At 43.3% G+C, this 21,046-nt stretch overlaps 1 protein-coding gene across 3 annotated transcripts in view; it reads left to right on the forward strand.

Annotated features, from left to right (window-relative positions):
- The first annotated feature begins 5,121 nt into the window (after positions 1-5,121).
- Positions 5,122-21,046, forward strand: part of AGBL1 (AGBL carboxypeptidase 1) — a 342,670-nt gene continuing 326,745 nt past the window's right edge. For all 3 annotated transcript variants that reach the window (XM_088063318.1, XM_088063317.1, XM_014251368.2), the window contains exon 1: positions 5,122-5,254. In XM_088063318.1, the coding sequence (XP_087919444.1) occupies positions 5,204-5,254 (51 nt within the window). In that variant the 5' untranslated portion in view covers positions 5,122-5,203. The remainder of the gene's footprint in view (positions 5,255-21,046) is intronic.

A 21,046-nucleotide genomic window follows, 5' to 3' on the forward strand; every position in this document is an offset into this window, starting at 1 on the left:
AAGTGATTAAACACACCTTTCTCAAGGTGAGTTGTGTATGTGTGTTTAAGATGTGACAGGCATTTCATAGAATCATAAAATCATAGAAGTGCAAGGTACCTTCAAGGTCATCCCATCCCACCCTGCCATGGCAGGGACACCTTCCACCAGAGCAGGTTGTTCCAAGCCCTGTCTGACCTGGCCTTGAACACTTCCAGGGATGGGGCAGCCACAGCTTCTCTGGAAAACTGTCCCAGTGTCTCAGCACCCTCACAGGGAAGAATTTCTTCCTTATATCCAACCTAGTCCCACCCTTTTTCAGTTTAAAGCCATTACCTGTCCTGTCCTTAGGAGCCCTTGTGAGAGCCCCATCCCCAGACTGGGCAGTGGCAGAGTGAAGGCAGGTTGGATGGGGATGCTCCCAGACAAACAAAGCTCTGACCAAGGCTGCCTGTTCCCCTCTCTGCCCCTGGTGCTCTGTACAGTCCCAGCCTCCCATTAAATCAGTATCTCCAGCAGTTTCCAGTGGTCTGGTTTGACCCAGAAGATGTTATCTTCACATCCAGTGGCTACAGGAGCCTTGAGTCACTTCCAGCAGATTCTGAAAACCAATTTCACTGTTATGACTTGTGTTTTCACTTCGATTTTAACCCTTTCCCTTGTGTAGAAGAGTAAATTATTTCCAGAAAGGGAGGGACAGCATGACATTATTCAGAGTCATTCACAAATGGAACATCACCAATGCTCCACATTCAAATATATTAAATTTGTTTTGGCAATCACTTACGATAAGCATTGTGCTTAAATGAAAGAAAATGAAAATGAAGGGTTTGTTAGAGAGAAAAGCATCCAAATAGAAAAAGCAATATCCCTTTATTAAAATATATATATTTCTTGGCTACACATAATTTTGACAGGGGAAGTCTACCCTCTATTTAATATAAATGAAATATGGACAGTTAACTGGGTGTTTTACATAGTGATATTTCAATTGCATTTCATAAAATTCAGGCTGGCTTCAGAATGAATAAATTATCCAATTAGATTTTTTTTTCTTCACATTTTTAATAGAACCTGGTGATTCTCTTATCTATCTCATTGGTTAAAAATTCAAATAATCCTACTAGAAATTGGGTGGGCAATGTGAGTGCAAAAGTGTTGTCAATATTTTGAGAATGAGGAGGAAAATATCCTCAGGTTAATCGCAGGTTTCCAAGCCGATTTTGGTATTTGGACTTCATTTAATGCTAATGTCAAGAAAAATGAATGAGTTCTGCTGTTCCTTGGTATAGACTCTGGACAGGAAATGTGAGGCTTGGCTGTGGCTGGTCACTTTATTCTGCTGGTATTGGCTCTGGTGCTGCTTTTGTAGTGCTTAAGACTTCTTTAGGCTAATTTTGATTTAGCCTGTAAATTACTTTCAAATGTGATTCTGCATGGTTCAGATGGATAAGTATGAATTCTGTTTTGGAGGTGACAGAATAAGTAGAAAAATGATAATAACTGAGTAAGATGTTGTTTAAGTATGCTATATGTCTTTTTATGGTTTTTCTACTTTTAATAAATATCAAACCAATAACACTATGGTTGCAGATACCTGGCAGAGGACTTCTGTCTTCCTCCCATCAATTTTCAGATTATCTCATCCAGGAAGATTTCTGACCTTATATCACTCTAATGCAATGCTCTATCTGAAAAAAAAAAAAATCTTCTGGAAGAAGGCTTACCAATTTTATAGCTGTGCAGCATCTCCATGAGGAAAATTTCAAGCTTTCACAGGTAGGGAAAACATGGGTTTAGTCACAGGAATTAATTTCTGTGCTGAATGTATTACTTAATGTCAGCTGATCCATGGTAATGGTTTCTGCATATGCTCATAAAATGTGAAATAATTGGACTGAGTGCTCTTTTAATGTAGGCAAAATGATCCTGAATTACCTTCCCTTTGCTATGGGCTGAATGTATGTACACATATTTACAGGAGATCAGATGACATCTCTAGTTTGTTTGTTTGTCTGAGCCCTGGAGCACAAGGAAAGAAAATTACTGGTCTGAGAGTGTGCAGCACCTGCAGAGAGCTCAGAGGTCCTGCCTTTGTGTTTCTAATCCCCTTTGTCCTCCCCACAAGAACATTGGCACTAGCAGAAAGCTGGAGATAGGAATTTAATTTTCATTTTGTTTAAGGATCACATAATCCTGAGGGCACAGGGGAAGCAATAATGCCATCGATATAAACTAACAAGCTAATCTTCAAACTGAGTTTGCACTGCAATATGAATGGGAGAATCTGAATGCTTTAATTCTGGCATTTAGTTCTGTGTAGGCTTCCTAATTCATTCAGCCTTTGTGTGCTGAGTTGGGGGACCTCCTTTTCTTAGAAAGCAACAACATTGGAAATTCAACAACTTCTGGAGGAAATGGCTTGGGAATGGTGAATAATTAGAAGTCTTCATGATTTATAGCTTAAAATTTGGTTTCAAAGGGGTTTTGCTGTACACTATACATCAGTGTAAACGTCACTGTCACTGCTGGGGTCTTTAATGAGCATTTTATTCTTTAATCACTCTTCTCAGTTGTCTCTTTTTTTCAAGTAAAATGTAAGCTCCAGAGGTTTCTGTGTACAATATTTTATTTTACTGTCTCAGTACAATCAGCCTAAACACACCAATATTTTAAGGAACATAAGAGATTTTCCTCCACCCCCAAGCTTTGATGTTGGTGTCCCTTTCCTCTTGGGTTGTCATATTTACAGTGCGACTTTTGCAATTATTTCTAAAGCTCACCCAGAGAGGAAGAACCAGACCACTGGTGAGTTGGAGAATCTGCTACAGAATCCTATAACAGAGGCCAAAGTTGTGTTTTAGGTAGGGAATCAGGGCGTCCAGGCTGCCTGCAGCTACTGCCTGCTTACATCCATCAGCTCTCGCTGCCTTCTGAAAATCCACACAGCAGGAATTAATAGTTCCACACTGCTCTGCTGACAGGTACAATTGTCACAAGAAAGAGAACGAAGTGACAATGTGGAAGAGCTTCTTTAAACAGCTCCTAATTAGCTCTGAAGTAGTTTTCTGTCACCGTAATAATTTGCAAAAGTGATATGTGTTGGCACTGCTCACAAACCCAATACCCACCTTCCTCCCACCCAGCACTGCCTGCATTGCCTTGGTTCTCTCCCCCCACTTATTTGTGGCCTCTTATCAGGTTTTATTGAATCCTGCAGATGGGAAAGAACCCCCAAAGCTGTACTGGGTTTGTGTGGCAAAGTTTTGGTAGTGAGAGAATACAGGAATGACTCCAGTGGGAAGCTGCCAGAAGCATACCCAAAATGGCCAAAAATTTAGTGTTTCAATTGCTGAACACCAGCTCTGTATCTAAAATATGGTGTTTCATGAAGTGTGAGAGATTTATTTTTTTTAAGTTGCAAGAAAACATGTTTTTAAAAAAATTAAAATCTTTAAACATGAATTTTCTTAGGAAAGGAAATTTGTCTTATTCTACCTAGCTGTCTGTGGAGTATCTTGTCCATCAATTAATGATCTTCACAGCACTCTCTCTGAAGGCACTGATGTGTCTCCATAGTTATGACAAAGGCATTTTAATCTGTTTTATTTTATAACCTGGTAGTGACACCCTGGGACCCTGCTGGCACACACAGAAACTGAGGAATGTCATGCTTGGGCCATTTGTTCACACATTGCTGGGATGAGTTGGGGAGGATTAGTTTTACCATTTGCATAAAGCACTTATCAATGAAGGTTCATCATGTGAAAATAGTCCTTGGCCAAGACAGGAGCATTTTATTCTTCATTTGACTGCTTCTTAGAAGATTAGGGATTTATACTGACATCAGCAAAGGAAAGTGTGTGCACATTGAGTGTCTGGTATGTCTTTGTGTGCCACTGAGCTCTGTAAGCATCTGCCTTGTGCCCAGGGACCCAGGTTCATGTTACTGCTCTAAAAATCCTTTGTTATTCTTTCAAAAAGAATGAACTAAAAAGAACCATACCAGAATAAAGTTATTCCAGCAGTAAAAGACTGAAATTAGTATCCCCAAACTAACAAGAGCTAACCTTTGTCTTCTTCATATCCAGTAATTATCTCCACTGACAGCCTTCTAACCATCCTGGAGTGATGCCTCTCAGGACCAAAAATGCTATCCTGGTGTTGAGAAGGCAGGAAAAATACCACTTGTAGGGCTAATTGACCTTTTCACATTGAGAGCATTTTGCTGGAAAATCCTCATCTAACCCTCTACTCAACTTCTTTATCTGCTTCTTCTTGTTTACCAAGCCCTTTGATATCACTCGGCCAGAGCTAAAAGTGGACTCCGTGCCCTCCTAGGAATTCAAGCCGCAACTACAACTGTACTACAGCGTCTTGTGCAGCGGGGAGAGAGCCAGGCCCCGAGCTGCTGGGCTCATAGACAGCTATAGGTGTGTGGGCACCACTGTGGGGGCCCTTGGAGCAAACTTTCCCCAGCCCACACCTTGAAGAGGTGGCTTTCCTCCCTGTGCAGCCACGGGATGTCCCTCTGCGGTCACGCCCTGACCCGCAGGGCGCTGCCTGTGGCCACGGCAGCTGCCACTTGGGACAATCGTCGTGGTTGGAAGCCAAAAACCCTCCCGAGCCTTGCTCCACCTGTCCCTCATGCCGGGTGTATCTTCCGTTCGTTGTCAGCGCTCGTTAAGAGCGAGGGCATCTCTCTCTCGCCCGCTTTGCCTTCTCCGTGTCTCCGGTTTCACTGGAACGGAGTCAAACGGAGAAGAGACCACGCAGGGTCTGGAACGGATCGGCAGGTCAGCTGGGAATGCCTGTCAGGCAGCCAGCGCTGCTCCCTCCCTTCTCCCTGGCTTTCTTTGAGGTTTGTAGCTCTTCTGCTTTCTTGTTGCTATTGCCACCCTCCCCACACTCCCCCTACCACACATCAAGCACCCAGACCTTTCCTGGGCTCTTTACTTAATCCCCGGGATTCTTTATATAGGGATTAATCTTCTGGTCACAGTGGGAGAGCTGGGAGGGAGGGGGTACATTTATCTCTCCTGCTGAGGTCTAGAGTTGCATTGCTGTGATTATTGGTGGGAGCAGTGTGCGTGTGTCTGGGGATCTGTGTTTAGTTCTTCGTTTCTTAAACAACACAGGGGCAGCAGCAAGGCAAGTTGGCAGCTTGGCTTTCGAGCTGCTTTGTGTCTGCTGCTACAAGGAGGGAGTGTGAGTGGGGAGCAGCATGGCAGAACAAGAAGCCAGTGGCTTGCAAGTCCTTCTCTCCACCCTCCAGGTAAGAACAGCTTGAACTAACACGAGAGGCGCTTGGGCTTGTTTTCCTCTTTAATTCCCCATCAGTGACCTGTTGGGCTGAGGCTGTTGGTACGAGCTCCTGGCTGCCTTGGCTCTAACAGCATCAGTGTGTGGGAGCCCTGACCTGCACCTCCTGCCCTGAGAAGCCTTTATGAATTGAAGTTTCAGTGCTCAGTGATGAGTGCTGGCAATTACTGCTATGCATCAATCTCTGATCCCCGTCTGAGGGCAGAGGCTCCGCTCCTGAGGTCTCGCTGTGTTCAGCAGGGGAGCAGGGAGGTGTGAGGCACTGGCTGCTGTGAAATGAATGGGACCTGACAGCGCTGTCAGTCTGAGCTCAGCGCGTCCCAGGGCTGAGGGGCACGAGTAAACAGATCTGCCTGCGAGAAGCAAGTTCCTCCCTGTCAAATTGTCTGCACCAAGACCCTCAAGCACTCCAGGGAAGTGACAAAAACTCTAGAGTTTGGTGAGGTGCTGGTGTTGGGTGTGCTCAGTGAATGGTCCCAAGGACCAGAGGGAAGTGTCCCAGTCCGGGATCATACTTGGTGGACAAACTTGGCCATGGGATGAAGGAGAAGCATCTGTGGCTCTCAGTTTTCCCACTGCAAGGATGCATTCCTCCTGGCAGGAGAAGATGCCCAGGCTGTGGCATGAGCTACCCTATGAAATAGGGAGCGTGTTTTGGGAGGGAACCTGTGCATTTATAAGCCTTGTTTCGTCATGAGGGATGGGTAGGAACTGTTTTGCCAAGACAAGCTACTTGTATATAGAACAGCTTTTAGGCAGTCATGATGAAATGCCACTTGTGTGCACTCCTCAGATGCCCTGAGCCCTTGTGTGCAGCTGTGCTGACGTGGGCCAGAGCCCAGTGGGGACAGGAGTCTCATGCCTGAGGCAGCAGCATCCTCTGACTGCTACATGTGCCATCAAAGCCTCACACATTGCAGATGCAGAAAATGAAGGAGAGGCTGTGCAAAAAACCACTGACCCACCTGGGTCAGCCCAAGGACTCATGTGTCCCAGCCCTATGTCTCGGGAGGTCTCAGCTACAAGTGTGCAGAGAAGGTTATAAAACCCAGTGATAGCAACTGGCTTTGAAACTATAATTGTGGGGGCTGATTTGACATATTTATCCAAGCTTATGTAACTGTCAACAACTTTTACTTCTCATATTAAACACTGGTCTGCCCTCTGTAGCCCCTTATGTCGGTGAGTTCTTCAGGCATGCTGAAGAAAATTATCCTGCTGTCCTTCTGTGTTTTGGCAGTGTAACTTGTTTGCCCTATGTTGTTACAGCTTATTTAATTCATATTTTGTAGTAGATCATGTTTGTTCTGTATCCAGGCTATAGTTCTCACCCTCTTTCTTTGGATAATTGAGAGTTGAGTGTACATCTGTTTTTTCTTATGCTCTCTAACATAACAGTTCTGGTGTTCTCTGCATAATCTGGGAACAGAATTGGACAAGTCCCAGACCTAAACTGTAACCTAGAGTTTAAAATCACATACACAGTTCATTGACAAAGCTACATGGAGGTCTAAACTAGAAATGGTTAGGAGCACTGCAGGCATGGTATTGGTAAAACCACAAGGTAGTACAGCATTCATCCCTGGTGCCACAAAATCCCACTTTGGTACGAAACCCTTTTTTTCAAAAATTCTATATTCACTTGGAGGACATAAAAAATCTTTCTTATTATATCTTCAATTTGATGTGGAGGATTGGGAGCTGAAGGTCAGAAAGTAAGGGGTTGTTGACAATTATATGTTCAGATTCACCTCTTTCCTCTACCTTCAGCCAAAAAATTACCAGCATAACTTTGTAATACCATTACCTATCTCTGCTAAAAGATCAAGTGATAAAAAAGACCTTTACTTGACACAGTTGGAAAGTATTGGCCTGGGAAATAATAACTTTGGTTGATGTTTGCCTTTGCTGATAACAATTCTCCACACTTTGTTATTTTCTGCAACAGCTGTCCAAAACATGGTTGCTTTGTTTTTGTGACCTGCTGGATTGTCAGTGCTGGTTCATATTCTTTTATTGGGCATGAAGAACATATCTGCTGCTTATGGCAGGCTATTCTGCAGGGTATTACTGGGTATTTTCCATTTCTGTTAGCACATGATATTGCTTTGAATGCAGAAACCTTTCAGGTGAAGAAAGAGGGAACATTCAGCCAGTCTTTATAAACTCAGAATAAAAAAATCCTTTCTCCATCAGTCACTCACACAGAGCTAAATTTCCCTTCCAAGAACTGGCACAGATTTTTATTCCCAGTTGGAGGAATGTCCAGACCTGAATAGGGTCTGTCACCTTCTGCTGAGGGAGGGATCTCCCCCATTTCTTCCTGGCATAGACACTTTCACTCCTAGACTCACAGCCTGGCTCTGGTAAGGGCAGTATCAAGCAGAACAAATCCAGAACACTGTGCACTTTGTAACTGAGCAACTGCTGTAGTCATGGAAAGAAACACATTTTTTAATTCTTCAAAACTATTCCCAGTGCTGTGAAGGAGCGTGATCCTCCAAAGACAGCTCAAACCCCTGGAAGTGCAACGTGCTATGGATGTTCTGCAAAGTGACAAGGTGAATAGCAAAAACTCCTTTCAAAGCGCAGCTGCATTTTGTCACCAAAATGTCACTGCAGGGAAGATGTGACATTTCAGATCTCTAGGTAAAAAGTGCTTCACTGCTTACAATGTTCGGCTTTAAAAATGTGAAATTCAGATTTAAGAAAACCCTCCCCCCATCTCACAGGTTTTGTGTCAGTATGGCAGAACCAAGCTCTGAGGATTTTACTGTCATTTCTCATTTTCTCTCTAAGCCTGCTACCTTCTTCTTTGCTCTCTCTTCCTGACTCTCCTCCAGTGTGATCCTACAATTGTCACCTCCCATCCCTCTGGCTTGGATAGTGTTCCCTGTTTCTGTTCCCATCTCTCACTGCATGACATCGAGCTCCTCAGCCCCGACCCAGCCCCTCTCTGTCTTTCATACCCAGACAATGCAGTCCCTCAGTCAAGGCTGGGCTGGTTGCCACTCTCACCCTGGTCCCTGGCCACAGCCTGGCAGAAGTAAACACCCTCCCCCATGTATGGTTTTTGACCAGGCAAAAAAGTCTGACATCCCATTTTACAGGAAGCCTCCTCAATGCAAAATCCCAAGAGATTTGGGATTAAATCTCCTGTTTATTTTAATGCCAGGAGGAGGTATCTGGGTGTTAGTTAAAAACAGCTGGTACTTGCTAAGAAGAGCAATAGAAAATTGGAGCCAACATCTTGCCTTGTGACCCAGACTACTGAATCCCTTGAGACTGTAGAGTATTTTAGTTCCTCCTCCTCACTGCCCTGGCCTTCATCTCACCCCAACCTCGGATCATTTAGACAAATAAGAAACATTTTGACTCTTCCCTTTCCTTCTCCCTGCTCTCCTCCTCACTGCCCATGCCTTGGTTACCCCCAAGAACATCTTATTCTATGGCAGGATACATCGTGTTGCCTGAGGAGTCCCAGATTTCCTGTTGGCTCTCAGCATGATTTTCACATGTTTCCCAAAGCCACAGTCCCCGTTCACATATTCTGCAAAGCTGGCAGCCCCTGGGGCCGTTGGCAGATCTTTGGCTCAAACTGTGTCTTACTGTGTTGGACTTCACAGGTTCCCAAATGCTACGGTTTGACAGGGAAAAGATGCAAATCTTATGTATTGGTGGTGGATGTTGTTTTAGGGAAGGGGTTTATCTGTGAGTGGCCGCAGTGTCCAGCAGAACAGACACAGGATCTGCTGTTTGCTAACTTGAAGCTCTCAGCTCTTTGTGCTGCCCCTTCCGAGCTGTCGTGCTGGCTGGCTGACAAGGCAGAGCTATTGTTATCCTAAGGACAAGTGGGAAGATATCTGTGCTGCTCCAGTGACAATGAATAGAAATGCATTTTGCAAAACGATTTTGTCTCCTCTGCATCCTTGCACTTACTCTGTCAGCAGAGCTGCTCAGATTCCTGGTTTTGAGAGAAACAAAAAAAGCCCAGGAACTGCTCAGGTAGCAGAATGGCCACTCGTTTGGGTTGGAGATGGAGGAGCTCAAAGTTTGGATCTGTGTTTTTGGGAGGCAGCCTGGCAGGCTGGGTTTAGTGGAATAGCCTTAAAGGGAACAAAAATCAACTAAAAACCAGATGGTCATTTTAATGTAGTTCATTAACTGAGTTTTACTGAGGTTGTTGTACTTAAAGTTAGCAGCAGTGGACTTATTCCTGCTATTCCTTATAAAAACTGATTAAGCTTTACAACAGCAGAAGTGCAGTTAGGACATGGAAACACTTGGCTTGAGGGTTCAAGGAGAAATAATGGGTGCAACCTTTTCATGTCTTGACTTCCAATGACACTTGGGTAGCATGAGCCTGGTTTTGGCTTTAACCATTGAAGAAAAGGCATAATCCTCCATAAACAATCCTAGAGAGGTAGAGCAGGTCCCATCTCTACTTTTAGGGTCACTGCTTTTCCTTCCCACCTCCACTGTCATCTCCTTCCTGTCCAAGGACAACCTGAAGGCATCCCAGAGCTTTTCCCTACAACCTTTGGCTCACTGCCATGGGACACTGCTAAGCAGCAAAGAAGAAAAGAGGCTAGCATCCATACATTAATCCCAAAATCCTGGCAGGCCACAGAAGAAATATTGAGGTTTGTTACTCCCATGAACCAGCTCAGAGCACTAAAAACCTTCTGAGGAAGCTGTGACAGCTCTTGGACTCTGCTGAAATCCTTCCACTGACTGAGCTGGGACCAGAATGGCTCTCTGTCCCTGGGCCGGCCACAGCTGTTTCTCTGAGCACACTGCCAGCTCCTTTGCAAATGACTCCAGATGGGCTACCCAGAATTTTCTGTGGCTGAATAAAAGAGAATTCAGAACCTCAGGGTGCAAAATGTACCCAGAGACCGATTGGAGCAGCAGCAGTGATGGCTGAGCTGAGCACAAGAGTGAGCCTCAGCTGGAGCCTCAGCAGAACTTTGTGTGTCAGACCAGGAAAGTGAAGTTCTGTTCATCTTCTGCTGTCCCTCATCCTTGTCTAGGATGGTTTCTGCTTTGAGGACAAATGAGAGTGTGTCATGAATGGTCAAGGAGAGCCCTTTCTCCCTTCCTTCAGCAATGCAAATGTGACAGGGTATCCACATCACTGGATCAGTTGGGTGCCAGTCTGGAAAAATGCAATATAAACCTCTGCTTCTGAGTTAGTCATATGGAACATGGCAAATAATCCCACCATGCCTCACATCAGTGTTTGAGAAACCAGGTGATGAACATTGGGGAAAAAAGAAAAAAAAAAAAGCCCTGAAGTTTTGGTGACAACACAGGGAAAAAAGAATAAATTGAGAAGCAAATTAATAATTTGTTTTTGTGCAGGGCTTGGATCCCGCACAATAAATAATGCACAGAACCAAATGCTAAATGATGAGGACAAAATGCTGCATGGGGTGATTTTCCAGGCAAAAGGCACTGCTCATCCTGAAGCAGAGGTTTTGTGAAATTTAACAAGTTGTCATGTGGAAATTAAAAAATGCAGTTACTCCAGGGGACCAAATGAAATATCAGGAATGCTTTAAAACTGGTGCTTTTTAGCTGTTGAAGGGCTGCCTTTATGCTTATGGCCAAGCTGTTTAACTTAGACTATTTGGATGTAATATAATGGCACATTATGCCATGTCATGCAACTCAATATTGTGTATTTTGGTACAGCATTATAGACATAAACAAATTAATAGAATAAACCACATTATGGAAGGAGGTATATGGATTTGTTTAGACTTTCACATACAGTATGCAAATATATTTTAAAACATCTGTTTATCTATTTGTAAATTGAGGATAATTATTGGTGGTTATCTAGCCTCCCTAGCTGTTTTGTATGCCTACAGATGTATTTATACATTACATCAATATTTTTATGACAATAGAAAATTTCTACCTTCTCTTTTCCTCAGGTTTCAATAATTTCCCTCTTTGAAATATAAGAAGAGATGTTTTCATACAGAGAGATGCTTGCCTGAATAGGTCTTGCTAGTGTTTCTTTGTGTAGCATAATCTTATTTTCAGTATATTATGCTGCATTTGTTGTGATGGCTTAGACACATTTTTCTGTCCAATGCATTGGTCCAGTCCTCTTGGTTTTATCTATAATAGGGAAAAAATGTCTGTAGTAGAAAATGTGTTCATGGGCATTTTGAATTAAAGTTTATTATATTTCATTCAGCAAAGCACACACAAAAAGTTGCTTGTATTGAAAAACATATGGGCTGATAATGGTTGGCTCCAGCAGTGTCTACTGGCACCAGCAGAGATATTACTGATGTGTGTTAACAGAAAGAAAATAATTTCATACGCATACTGGGAGTTTAAGAGATGGGGAGGGATTTTTGTGTTGCTTGGCCTGGGATAGCAGGGTTGGAAATTGCTCCTGGAGTTGTTGTTATCATAGACACGCCACCTCTGTGTGATCCCTCCTGTTTGTGCCAGGATAGATAACACAACTCGTACCATCATCACTCTTGCAATGAAATCTGGGGGGGATTTAAACCTCTGGAAGTGCAGGTAAAAAGCCTCTCCTTCCTCAGTGCTCCAAGAGCAGTCAGTGGGAATGCAGAATAAGGCAGTGTTTGCCAGTAGCTCCTCATGGAGCTGGTGGTGTTCCTGGGCAGAGGTGTCCCTTTCCTGTGTCTGTCAGGGTTGGTGTGTGCACACCTGGGACCCTCAGGCTCTGAGAATGCCAAATGCACGCACAGCCCACGCGCCCGCACGTGTCGCTGGGCTCTGCCAGGCTCCGGTCTCGTGACTGTGCTGCTCTCACCAGGCCAGGGTAGAAAATAATTCCCTCCTGCCTTCCCCTGCTCTTTTAATAAGCACTTGTCTCACGGACAGTCTATTTGCACCTGTTTGCCCACAGGGCCCAATGGGCCCGAGGACAGAGGCGCGGATCCATCAGCGGAGCCGCTCTGCGTTCCGGGAATCTCCACAGGGAAGGATGGGGAGCTGTAGGATGGGGAGCTGTGATTCCTGGGCAAAGCAGCTGATTTCGGTCCCCAGGGAACTCTGAGGTCAGAATGCTCCAGGGAATTGGTGAGACCTTCTGTGAGAGGGAGTAAGAACCTTCTCCAAGGAGACCAGAAGCAGTAGCAGCCAGCCTCCCTTCTCCCCTGGACTAAACCAGGTTTGCTGCAGGAGGTGAGGAGTGAGTGTTAGGGGTAAGCAAGGTGGTAGTTCTTGACATTGGTGCCTGCAATCCTGCAAGCTTTGTGTGCCACAGAGAGCATTACTGGGCTGCTTCAGAGGAGACAGATTATTACAAAAATACAGTTTAATTTAAGATGACTAAGAAGCAAGAACATGAATCCAAATCAATAAAATATTTGTAGGCATTTTCTGTTATTAAAAATCTGGGTTTATTCCCCTGATTGTTTCATTTTATGAGAAGTTGACCTAAATATAATCTAGGTAGGTTCTTTGAATCTTGGAGATTCAAATCTCCAAGAACTGGATAACCTTCCTCCTTTTAATACAGGCAAAACAATTTATCTTAGTACAGTTTTGGGAAGGAAAGTCTAATGCATTGAAGATCATCTATTAATAAGGGAAACTTTGCCATTCTCCTCCAGAGGCTGATGGAGACAGAGCCCATTCATGTCCATGACTTAGTATTTCCTTTTGATCTGTGTGCTGTTATGACTTTTGTTTTACTGAGGGGGAACCAAACACACCGTACAGAAATCAAGGTCTCAGAAATCAAGAATTCGTCATTGATTTCATAAGGTGTCATCTAGAGAGGATAAAGATAACAGAGTAGAGATTCTTCTCCCTGCAGGCACTACTAAGGTACAAAAAAGAGAATTACTGTTTTAGACCAACTATTGATTAATAGAATAACATTTGCTTGATAAGAAATTACATGGGCAAAGCTAAATCTTCTTTCCTTTGGGGGTTTAGAGAACAAGGATGGGTTTCTCTTCCCATGGTCTCTTCTTATGGAAGAACACAGCCTTATTTTCAAAAGGTGGTGCAGGTTGAGGTGGAATTAATGAGAACTGCAAAGCTTTCATGATGATTCTTATTAGAAAATTGAGTAATTCTGACACAATTCAAAATCCTGCGGGAGAAGCAACCACTCTACCAAAGAAATCTTGGCTTTTTTTCCCCTGCCTTTCAACAAGAGATGCTTTGAAACCAAAACATATGGGGTTTTTTTTTCCTGACATGGAAACACCACAGCATTGTGTTTTATTGCAATCAACTTCTGAGAGCCTTTTATGCACATTAATTTTTGGTGTAATTTACAGGCAAAGGCTTTCCCACTGGGCCTAATGGGAATTTGATCCCTATAGTAAACTGAGACAGACTCTTCTCCCCATGGCCCATCAGCTCAGTGCACTGTCTGGTACCTATTTCTTTCCTTTCAAAGGAGGGAATGATGCTGTATTGATGGACAAAGCAGGAGTGCTGGGCTTTATTTCAGAACTGTTACAAACCCCATCAAACTCATTCAATGTCTGTGCCTTCTGCTTTCTTCATTTGGACAGTAGATGGAGATCAGGTTCATCTGTCAAATTAGGGCAAAGGGAATCGTAGCTCACATTGTTTCCCAAATCAAAGGGTGGAACAACTCACTCTGAGCAGATGACACTCATGCAGCCTGGGTGAAATCAGTGCGGCGCCTGTCGTCCTCTGCCGTCTTCTGTGCTTTTTATGGGATTCCTGATGAAAGGCCAAAGCAGCAGATTTACAATGAAGATAAAGCTGGCCCTCCATTTTATTCAGGATTAACCTGGCAAGCAGAAGATTGACAGGGAGAGAGGTATCCTCCCATAAGCAGTTTGCTTGGCATGGTGAATGCCCACCTGTCTCACTTCTAAGGAGGGGAGGAGGGAGAATGGACCACCTGACCTTTCCCTATGATTAAAATGCTGATCTGATGAAGTCAGAGGAACAAACTGAACTGCCTCTTTCAATCTTCAATTCTTCCAGGAATAAACCAGCACCATCCATATGCAGAGTTTCTGGAGAGGCTAGGGGAAAGCAATATTAATGCCCTGGTTTATCTGACCTTCTCTTTGGGACAACCTTCTGCAATTTGAATGGCTTCTGGCTCCATGTTAAAGTTCTGCAAGTGGGGGAGAGAGCTGGAGGTGACAAAGGAGAAAGAAAATGTGTGCCTGGCTCCGTTTTCTTTGACAATTTCTCTTCCCATATGGCTGAGGTCATTTGATCTCCCCACGATGCACAGAGACTTCAAGGGGACAGCTGGATGCAGAGATGCATTAAAACAACTTCTCTTTGAGATGAAAACCATGATTATTAACAGCTTGTTTCAAAAGCTCTCGCAGCAGCAGCTGTACCTCACTGACTGAAAACTCTGGGGGGTTTGTCTAAAAGGTCTGCATGGCTGGGTGATCAAACAGTTGGAAATCTCCCTAGCTGAGAGTCCCCTGCTATGTCCAACAAAGCCCGTAGAGCACTATTACACCAACAGGTCTCCTTGGGAACACGCTAAAACAAAACAGGACACTACAACAACTTTTTGGGGATCTCTCCCTGCTGGCAATGGATGCAGGCATCAGATATAGATTCTGACATAGATCAAATCTCCCAGTGGGTGTTCACTGAGGAATTCACCTTTCTCTGAGAGATCAGCTCACTGTGCCATTGCATGTTCTGCCCATTCCCATCTGAGAGAGTCTCAGAAGAGACAGCCTGAGGGGTCTGCTTGGGTGAACTCCACAGGGGATCCCAGCAGAATGTCTAGAGCTGGGTATTTTTAAATATAACTCCTGTCCCTTTTTCTGGGTCACAAACACAGACATGGGCTCATTCATGGAGCTAATAAAATTACTTTTATCTTGACTGACCAACACTTTGTAGGTGGTTCTGAGCAGCTGGATGAAGTAACAAGCGTGGAATAAAGCCCCAAACATATCTGGTTTTGGCATGGTGGCATTGGCTTGCTGCTGTTGGGTGTCTTGCATAGGGTGTAGACTGAAGATAAAGGAGATAAAAATCTTTGTTACCTTCTGGATGGAAAATGACATACCCCTATCATACCTCTTAAAAGCTTGGCAGCCTTTTAGAGAACTGAGGGCTTTGCTGTTGAGAGATTGCTGTTTAAATCTAGATGGATGGGTCTCAGCAATGCAGTTAAATGGAAGTTCTGCCTTGTATTACTGGTAATATTACTTTAAATCATTAGAATTTCAAAACACAGTTTGCTATTCATTATGGATGCCGAGTTTCGTTTGTTGTTTGATTTTTCACTTAGACTGGATGGCAAAAATAGGTTCATCATTTTCGCTTTCAGGTTCCATCTCTGAAGAAAATAAGCTGTGACTAACAATAGTTATTAGTGGCTTGTCTCTGCTGCCCATACCTCGATCATCATTATTAAATGTGATTGATTAAAAGCATTTGCATGGCTGTTCCAGGAGGCACTTTTGGAAGTGAGGTAGATTGACACATAAGGACACTTGTCTTGGCAAGAGAAAGGACTGGTGTTTTTCTACAGCAGAGTGTAATTTATAGTGATCCTCATCTTCGGCCTGTACAAGCCAGTGACAATAACGTGCAAGTGGGATTGTTTGCACTGGAATACAGAGAGAAGCCTGGACTGAACACAGGCAAGTGCTAGGCCAAACTGAGATTAGACACAGAGATTCTTGGGCTTTATTGTGTGTGGTCCAAGCAGGAACATGCCAGAGAAGGCAAGGATAGCAGCACCTTCATTATGGTTATTTATTTCCACATGCACATACTCACGTTTGCTATAGCATTCAAATATCCGTGGTTTCATCAAAAAGCGAGTACATCTGGAAATTTTCCAAGATTCTCCAGACTCACTTGCACTTTGAGAAATGCCATTGCTTGTAAAAAAGTTTGTCAATTCCCAAATGTGCTTTATCTTTGAAAGACAAAGTCTGGACTGACACCCATCAAATCTCACAAAAAAGAAATGCTGCTTTTTTATCGTTGGTAGGGGAAAATAAAACTAAAAATGAATGGAGAAAGCAGGTCCCTCCCTATTAAATTAGGGTGGCAGTTGTGTTAAATATCTGTAACAGAGTGGCATTGGAATGAAACGTTAATATTTTAAATTAGTTCAAAAAGTAATGTAAAAAACAGGAATAAATCCAAGAAACAGCAATAAACAGTAGGTGCTGGCATGCATATAGAATTCACTGTGCAAGAATGGTTAATGCCTTATAGAAACTTAATAAGAGAGTGTGAAAGGCATATGCTAGGATAATCTTGGCATTAAAATAAAAATACATTAAAAAGAGCAAAAAAGAGAGTAATATAACAAATCCAGTCAAAATCTTTAGGTGTCATAGGTAACTTATTGTAAAATAAGAGATAAAACCTGGGAGGATTTATCTGCAGTAGAAATTACAGAAAGAACATTAGATATATTCAAAAGAAATTCTAAAAGCCTTTTGCAGAGTATCACGTGTTTTGATTTATCTCAAAGTTTCCTCATTCTTTTAACACTTCCAATTTGACAGAAGCATTTGAGGGTTATATAATAATGTGTTTTACCACTGTTTCTGCATAATAAAGTAATTGCTCTATTAGAGGTGCATTTGTAAGAGGAACAAGTGACACAAAGGAACTTTGTATCAGGAGGAACTTCTGCACAAGGACAAGCTTTTCTTTGAAATCACTGAGAGAACTTTGGTGTGAAAAAAGAAAGAGAAGAAAAAAGCGGTGTACTTTGCCAACAGAATCCAAGATATTGCAATCTGTCAGGGCATAATTCCTGCAGATATCTGAGTGTGAATGTATTTTATTGGAGGGACTCACTAATATCAAGGCACTGAGATGAACAACCTTCCTCTGAAGTTAGGGGAAACACCTTTGAGTCTTTTTGGCGCAGTAGGTGAAACATCCTTTGGAAAAAGCTCAGGTCATGGTCCATGTGCTTCCTAATTCCTATATGGATTAACTAAATGTAGTCCCTTGGCACAAGGATGAATGTCTTTTTAAATAGCTCTGGACCCACTGGTGGGGAGTAGCTCTTTCTTCTCCCAGTCTGGCATCAGTACTCCTTGCAGGGGATAGATTTTTCTGCTTCACTTACTTCTGGGAAGTTGGGAGGAGAAGACTGATCTCAGGGAAGGAAAATTTTGAACTCCTCACAAAAGGATGGAAGTAAGTTTGTGGTTGAGGGCCACACTACCTCTGTGCACACAATGTTTCTGCTTCATTTTGTTGTAATAGCTATTCTGGCTCTGCCAGCTATCCTCCACATTTCCCACCACAGGGTGATATTTCCCACCAGGAAAATAAGAAACAATCTGATCTTGATGAGGCATGCTATTGGGCAGGTGTCAGCTAGTATTTGTGAAGAAATCTGTGATTCTCTGATGCAAGGTGTTATGTTAGTGCAATTTATTGCATTAAATTTTGTAAGATTCCTTGGCACAGATGATTTTCACCATGTTATTCACCAAGTTATTTTGGCTAGAGATCAGCTTAAGCCAAGCTGTTTCATCTCAACACCTTCATTGTTTTGAGGACATTCAGATGTAAGTTTGGAATTTTCCCATCTCTGCCTTGAAGCAGTTCAGTCCTGCAGAGTGTAGCCTGTGTCCTTTGAGAAGAAGTCCTGGAGCTCAGTGAACAGGACCAAAGCCCTGTCCATTCACACATTAGAAGTTTGCTTTGAGGCACCACTCCTGCTCACCTGGATGAGCTGCCACCCTCTGTGAAGGGTTGGAATCATAGCACCCAGCGGTGATCTGATAAGTTACTGAAAAAGATGCTGCAGGTTATCACACCCAAGTGCAAACAAAGATGAGAAAAAACCTTCAGGTCATTGCAAGCCATGAAAAAAGCAACCCACCTGAATGCAGCAGGCCAGAGGGAGGGACATTTTTAATGAGTCTTTGCTATATTTTCTGATATAAACACCATAATTTCTACTTTGGGCTTGGTGTGGTGTGAAGCACCAGTAGGAAAAGAAATGTCTGGCGCTTGGCTCAGTGGGGTGCTTGCCATGGCTCACAGGGGTGGCCAGGGCCAGCCACAGGGACTTGTCTCCAAGGCTTGGGAACAGGAGCAAGAAGTTGCCGGGCCACGTGTCCTGTCCCTGGAGGGCCCTTGGCTCCCCCGGGTACAGTTTGAGGGCTACGTGATCCCCCACAGCTGCGGACGCCTTTCTCCCAGGATTAAAGAGGTCACTTAGGACACTCCCAGAGCTGCAAGGTCCTCCTCTCTGAGGCTTTAAATAGCCTCTTTTCCTTCCATGTCTCCTCTGAGTTTCCTGGCTTGCTCAGGCCTATCTGACTCCTGAGGAGAGGAAACCCAGATTTGGACTCAGAAATGCACGTACTGTTTACCACAGAGGATGGTGACTCCTGTGGTGATGCTGAGGATGTTTGGATGATTATTTTGGGAGCAGGGGCAGCTTGACCATAATTTATTGGGATCCTTCTAAAGCTGGATAATGGTAGTATTGTTAAGAAGGCGCTCCACTTATGCCAAAATTCAGGCTATAATCACTTTAATTGGAATCCTCCCTTACTCTGTGGTTGACTACTGATATTTCAGAGGTCTCAGAACAGTTTTTTCCCCCTCTGAAATAATGATTTTGTTCCCCCCTTAAACCTCCATGTAACAAATACCGTGGGCCTTCCAACAAGAAGTTATCACGCTTAGCTGGCTGAATATTGAGGCTGAGGATGGGAGCATACAGACAAGAAACTCTCCAGGGTATTTTGCTCTCTTATTTAAGTGTGAATTTTTAGCTCCTCTTAAATTAGAAAAAGCAATTTACTCTGACAAAGCACAGAACATAAGGCACCAAACCTGGCTTCACAGTTATTGCAAGGCTGGATTGTCAGCTGTGGGAAGGAGATATCCAGCTGGCAAATCCATAATGCCAGTGGTGAGTGGCTGTGCCCAGCAGTTTGAGCTGGTAGGCACCTCTACCTTGCTGGCAGAGGACCCTCAGATTTAAGCATTAAGAGAGTAATTAGAACCCAATATTTTCTAGAGGTCTCAAGAGACAGTGAGGGCTAATGCTGCTCAGCCTCTAACCTGCTCTTGATTTTAGCCAGTATTAATTTTGCACCAGAATTTCTCTTCAATAGGCTTCAAGTGCAGGGAGTGAGAAATCTGACTTGCAGATGTAAGTCTCATTACACAGGCAGCTGGGCTGCTGACTGCTATTTGTGTGAGCAAATTTATTAAGGGAAAGAGAAGAGAGGAGGATATATTTTGGACAGGTCAAACCCTGCTTCCGTATTTAGAAACAGGCTATTTTAAAACAAACAAACAAACAAACAAACAAACAAACAAACAAACAAACCCTGGAACTGGATATCCTGTTCCTTAGTCTTATTAAAAAAGACCCAGAGAAACAGGTCTGTAAGTTTTTTAGCCCAGTGCAGCACTACCTTTTCTGTAAAATTAGACCATTTTGTTTTGTTGTTTGTTTGGGAGATTTTTCCTAAGCAGTCACAGAGTTTTGTGGGACAATTCAATAATTAATTTAAAAGACGTATTGGTAGAAACCATGTTATGCATTGTCTTGCAAGAGCGACTTCTTTCATTTTGCATTCATTATTTTTGTGATTGGAATAACTGCTTTGTATTTCTTCCCCCAAATAAAATATTTATTAGTAAATCTCGCACCGCACAAATTAATGCTGTTTGATTTCTTTCTGGGTGTCCTTCTTTTTTCAGCATTGATGCTTAGACTCCCAACAAACCCTCTCAGTAGGTTGTGTGTCTCGTTCAGGGAAATACTTGCCTTTGGGCAAAAGACACAAAAGCCCAAAAGACTGAGTTTATGGGAAGTTTTTGTTTGAAGGCAGTGCTGGGAGGGGAATGGAGCTGGTGGCTGCTATCCTTCAGGCGGGACACAAAAAATCCCACCTCTGTTGGGTTTCTGAGTCTTGTGGAAAACATCCCCAGAGACTTCCTTGAGGTTACCTGTTACTGTGCCTTCGCAGCAATTTTATAATCTTGTCTTGAGTAAATAACAGCTGTCTTGGCATGTTCCCAGGAGCAGAACAAGGAGACAGGAGCTGTTCCCTGCTTAATCGTGGGTCAGTGAAATAATCCGAGCTGCCAGTCAGAAATGTTGGGATCGAGCTGTTGTCCTCCAAGCCCAATGTCACCAATTAATCACTTGCTGCCTGTAACGTATCAATGACAATGTGCTGGGGTATTTTTTTATTCCTGGCTTTCTCCATCCTCCTGCTGTTTATCTCTGAGGAACTTGTGCCAAGCTAACCCCAGTGTTTCAGGGATTTATTCCCAGAAAAAGCTCAGAGAGGAGCTCTCAGCCAGGAGCTGATTAAATGCATCTGAGCTCAGCCCTGTGATACTCCTGGTTGGGTGAGGAAGACAGGATGCTTTGCTGGAGTAAGGCTAAGAGAGACGACGGGCTCTGACCAAAATGTACAGCCGTGCTTGATATTTAAAGTGATGTTTTTGCTACTTTAACCTTTGTCGAGCCACAAGCTGTGAAAGACAGCTACAGGCTGTTGTTAATAGGTATCAATTTGGCTCTAACTTTAAATCCTTTTAGTGAAGTCCTGAAGGAGGTCAGTGATTTTGTAATCTAACTTAAGCCTCTGGGAACTTTCCTCTGCTCTTATTCCACCCATATACAACAAATGCATCTTCATTAGTCTGTGCACATGTACATGTTGTATCTAACATTTGTAAGCGCTGTCAGGAATGGAAAATACTTAGCAAGAGGAATTTTACTTTTCTTCTCTCTCTGGTTATGGTTTGTTCT

Source organism: Pseudopodoces humilis, chromosome 16, assembly GCF_049639895.1.
Source record: "Pseudopodoces humilis isolate 2021_Gansu_Grassland_sample_001 chromosome 16, ASM4963989v1, whole genome shotgun sequence".
NCBI classification, from domain to species: domain Eukaryota; kingdom Metazoa; phylum Chordata; class Aves; order Passeriformes; family Paridae; genus Pseudopodoces; species Pseudopodoces humilis.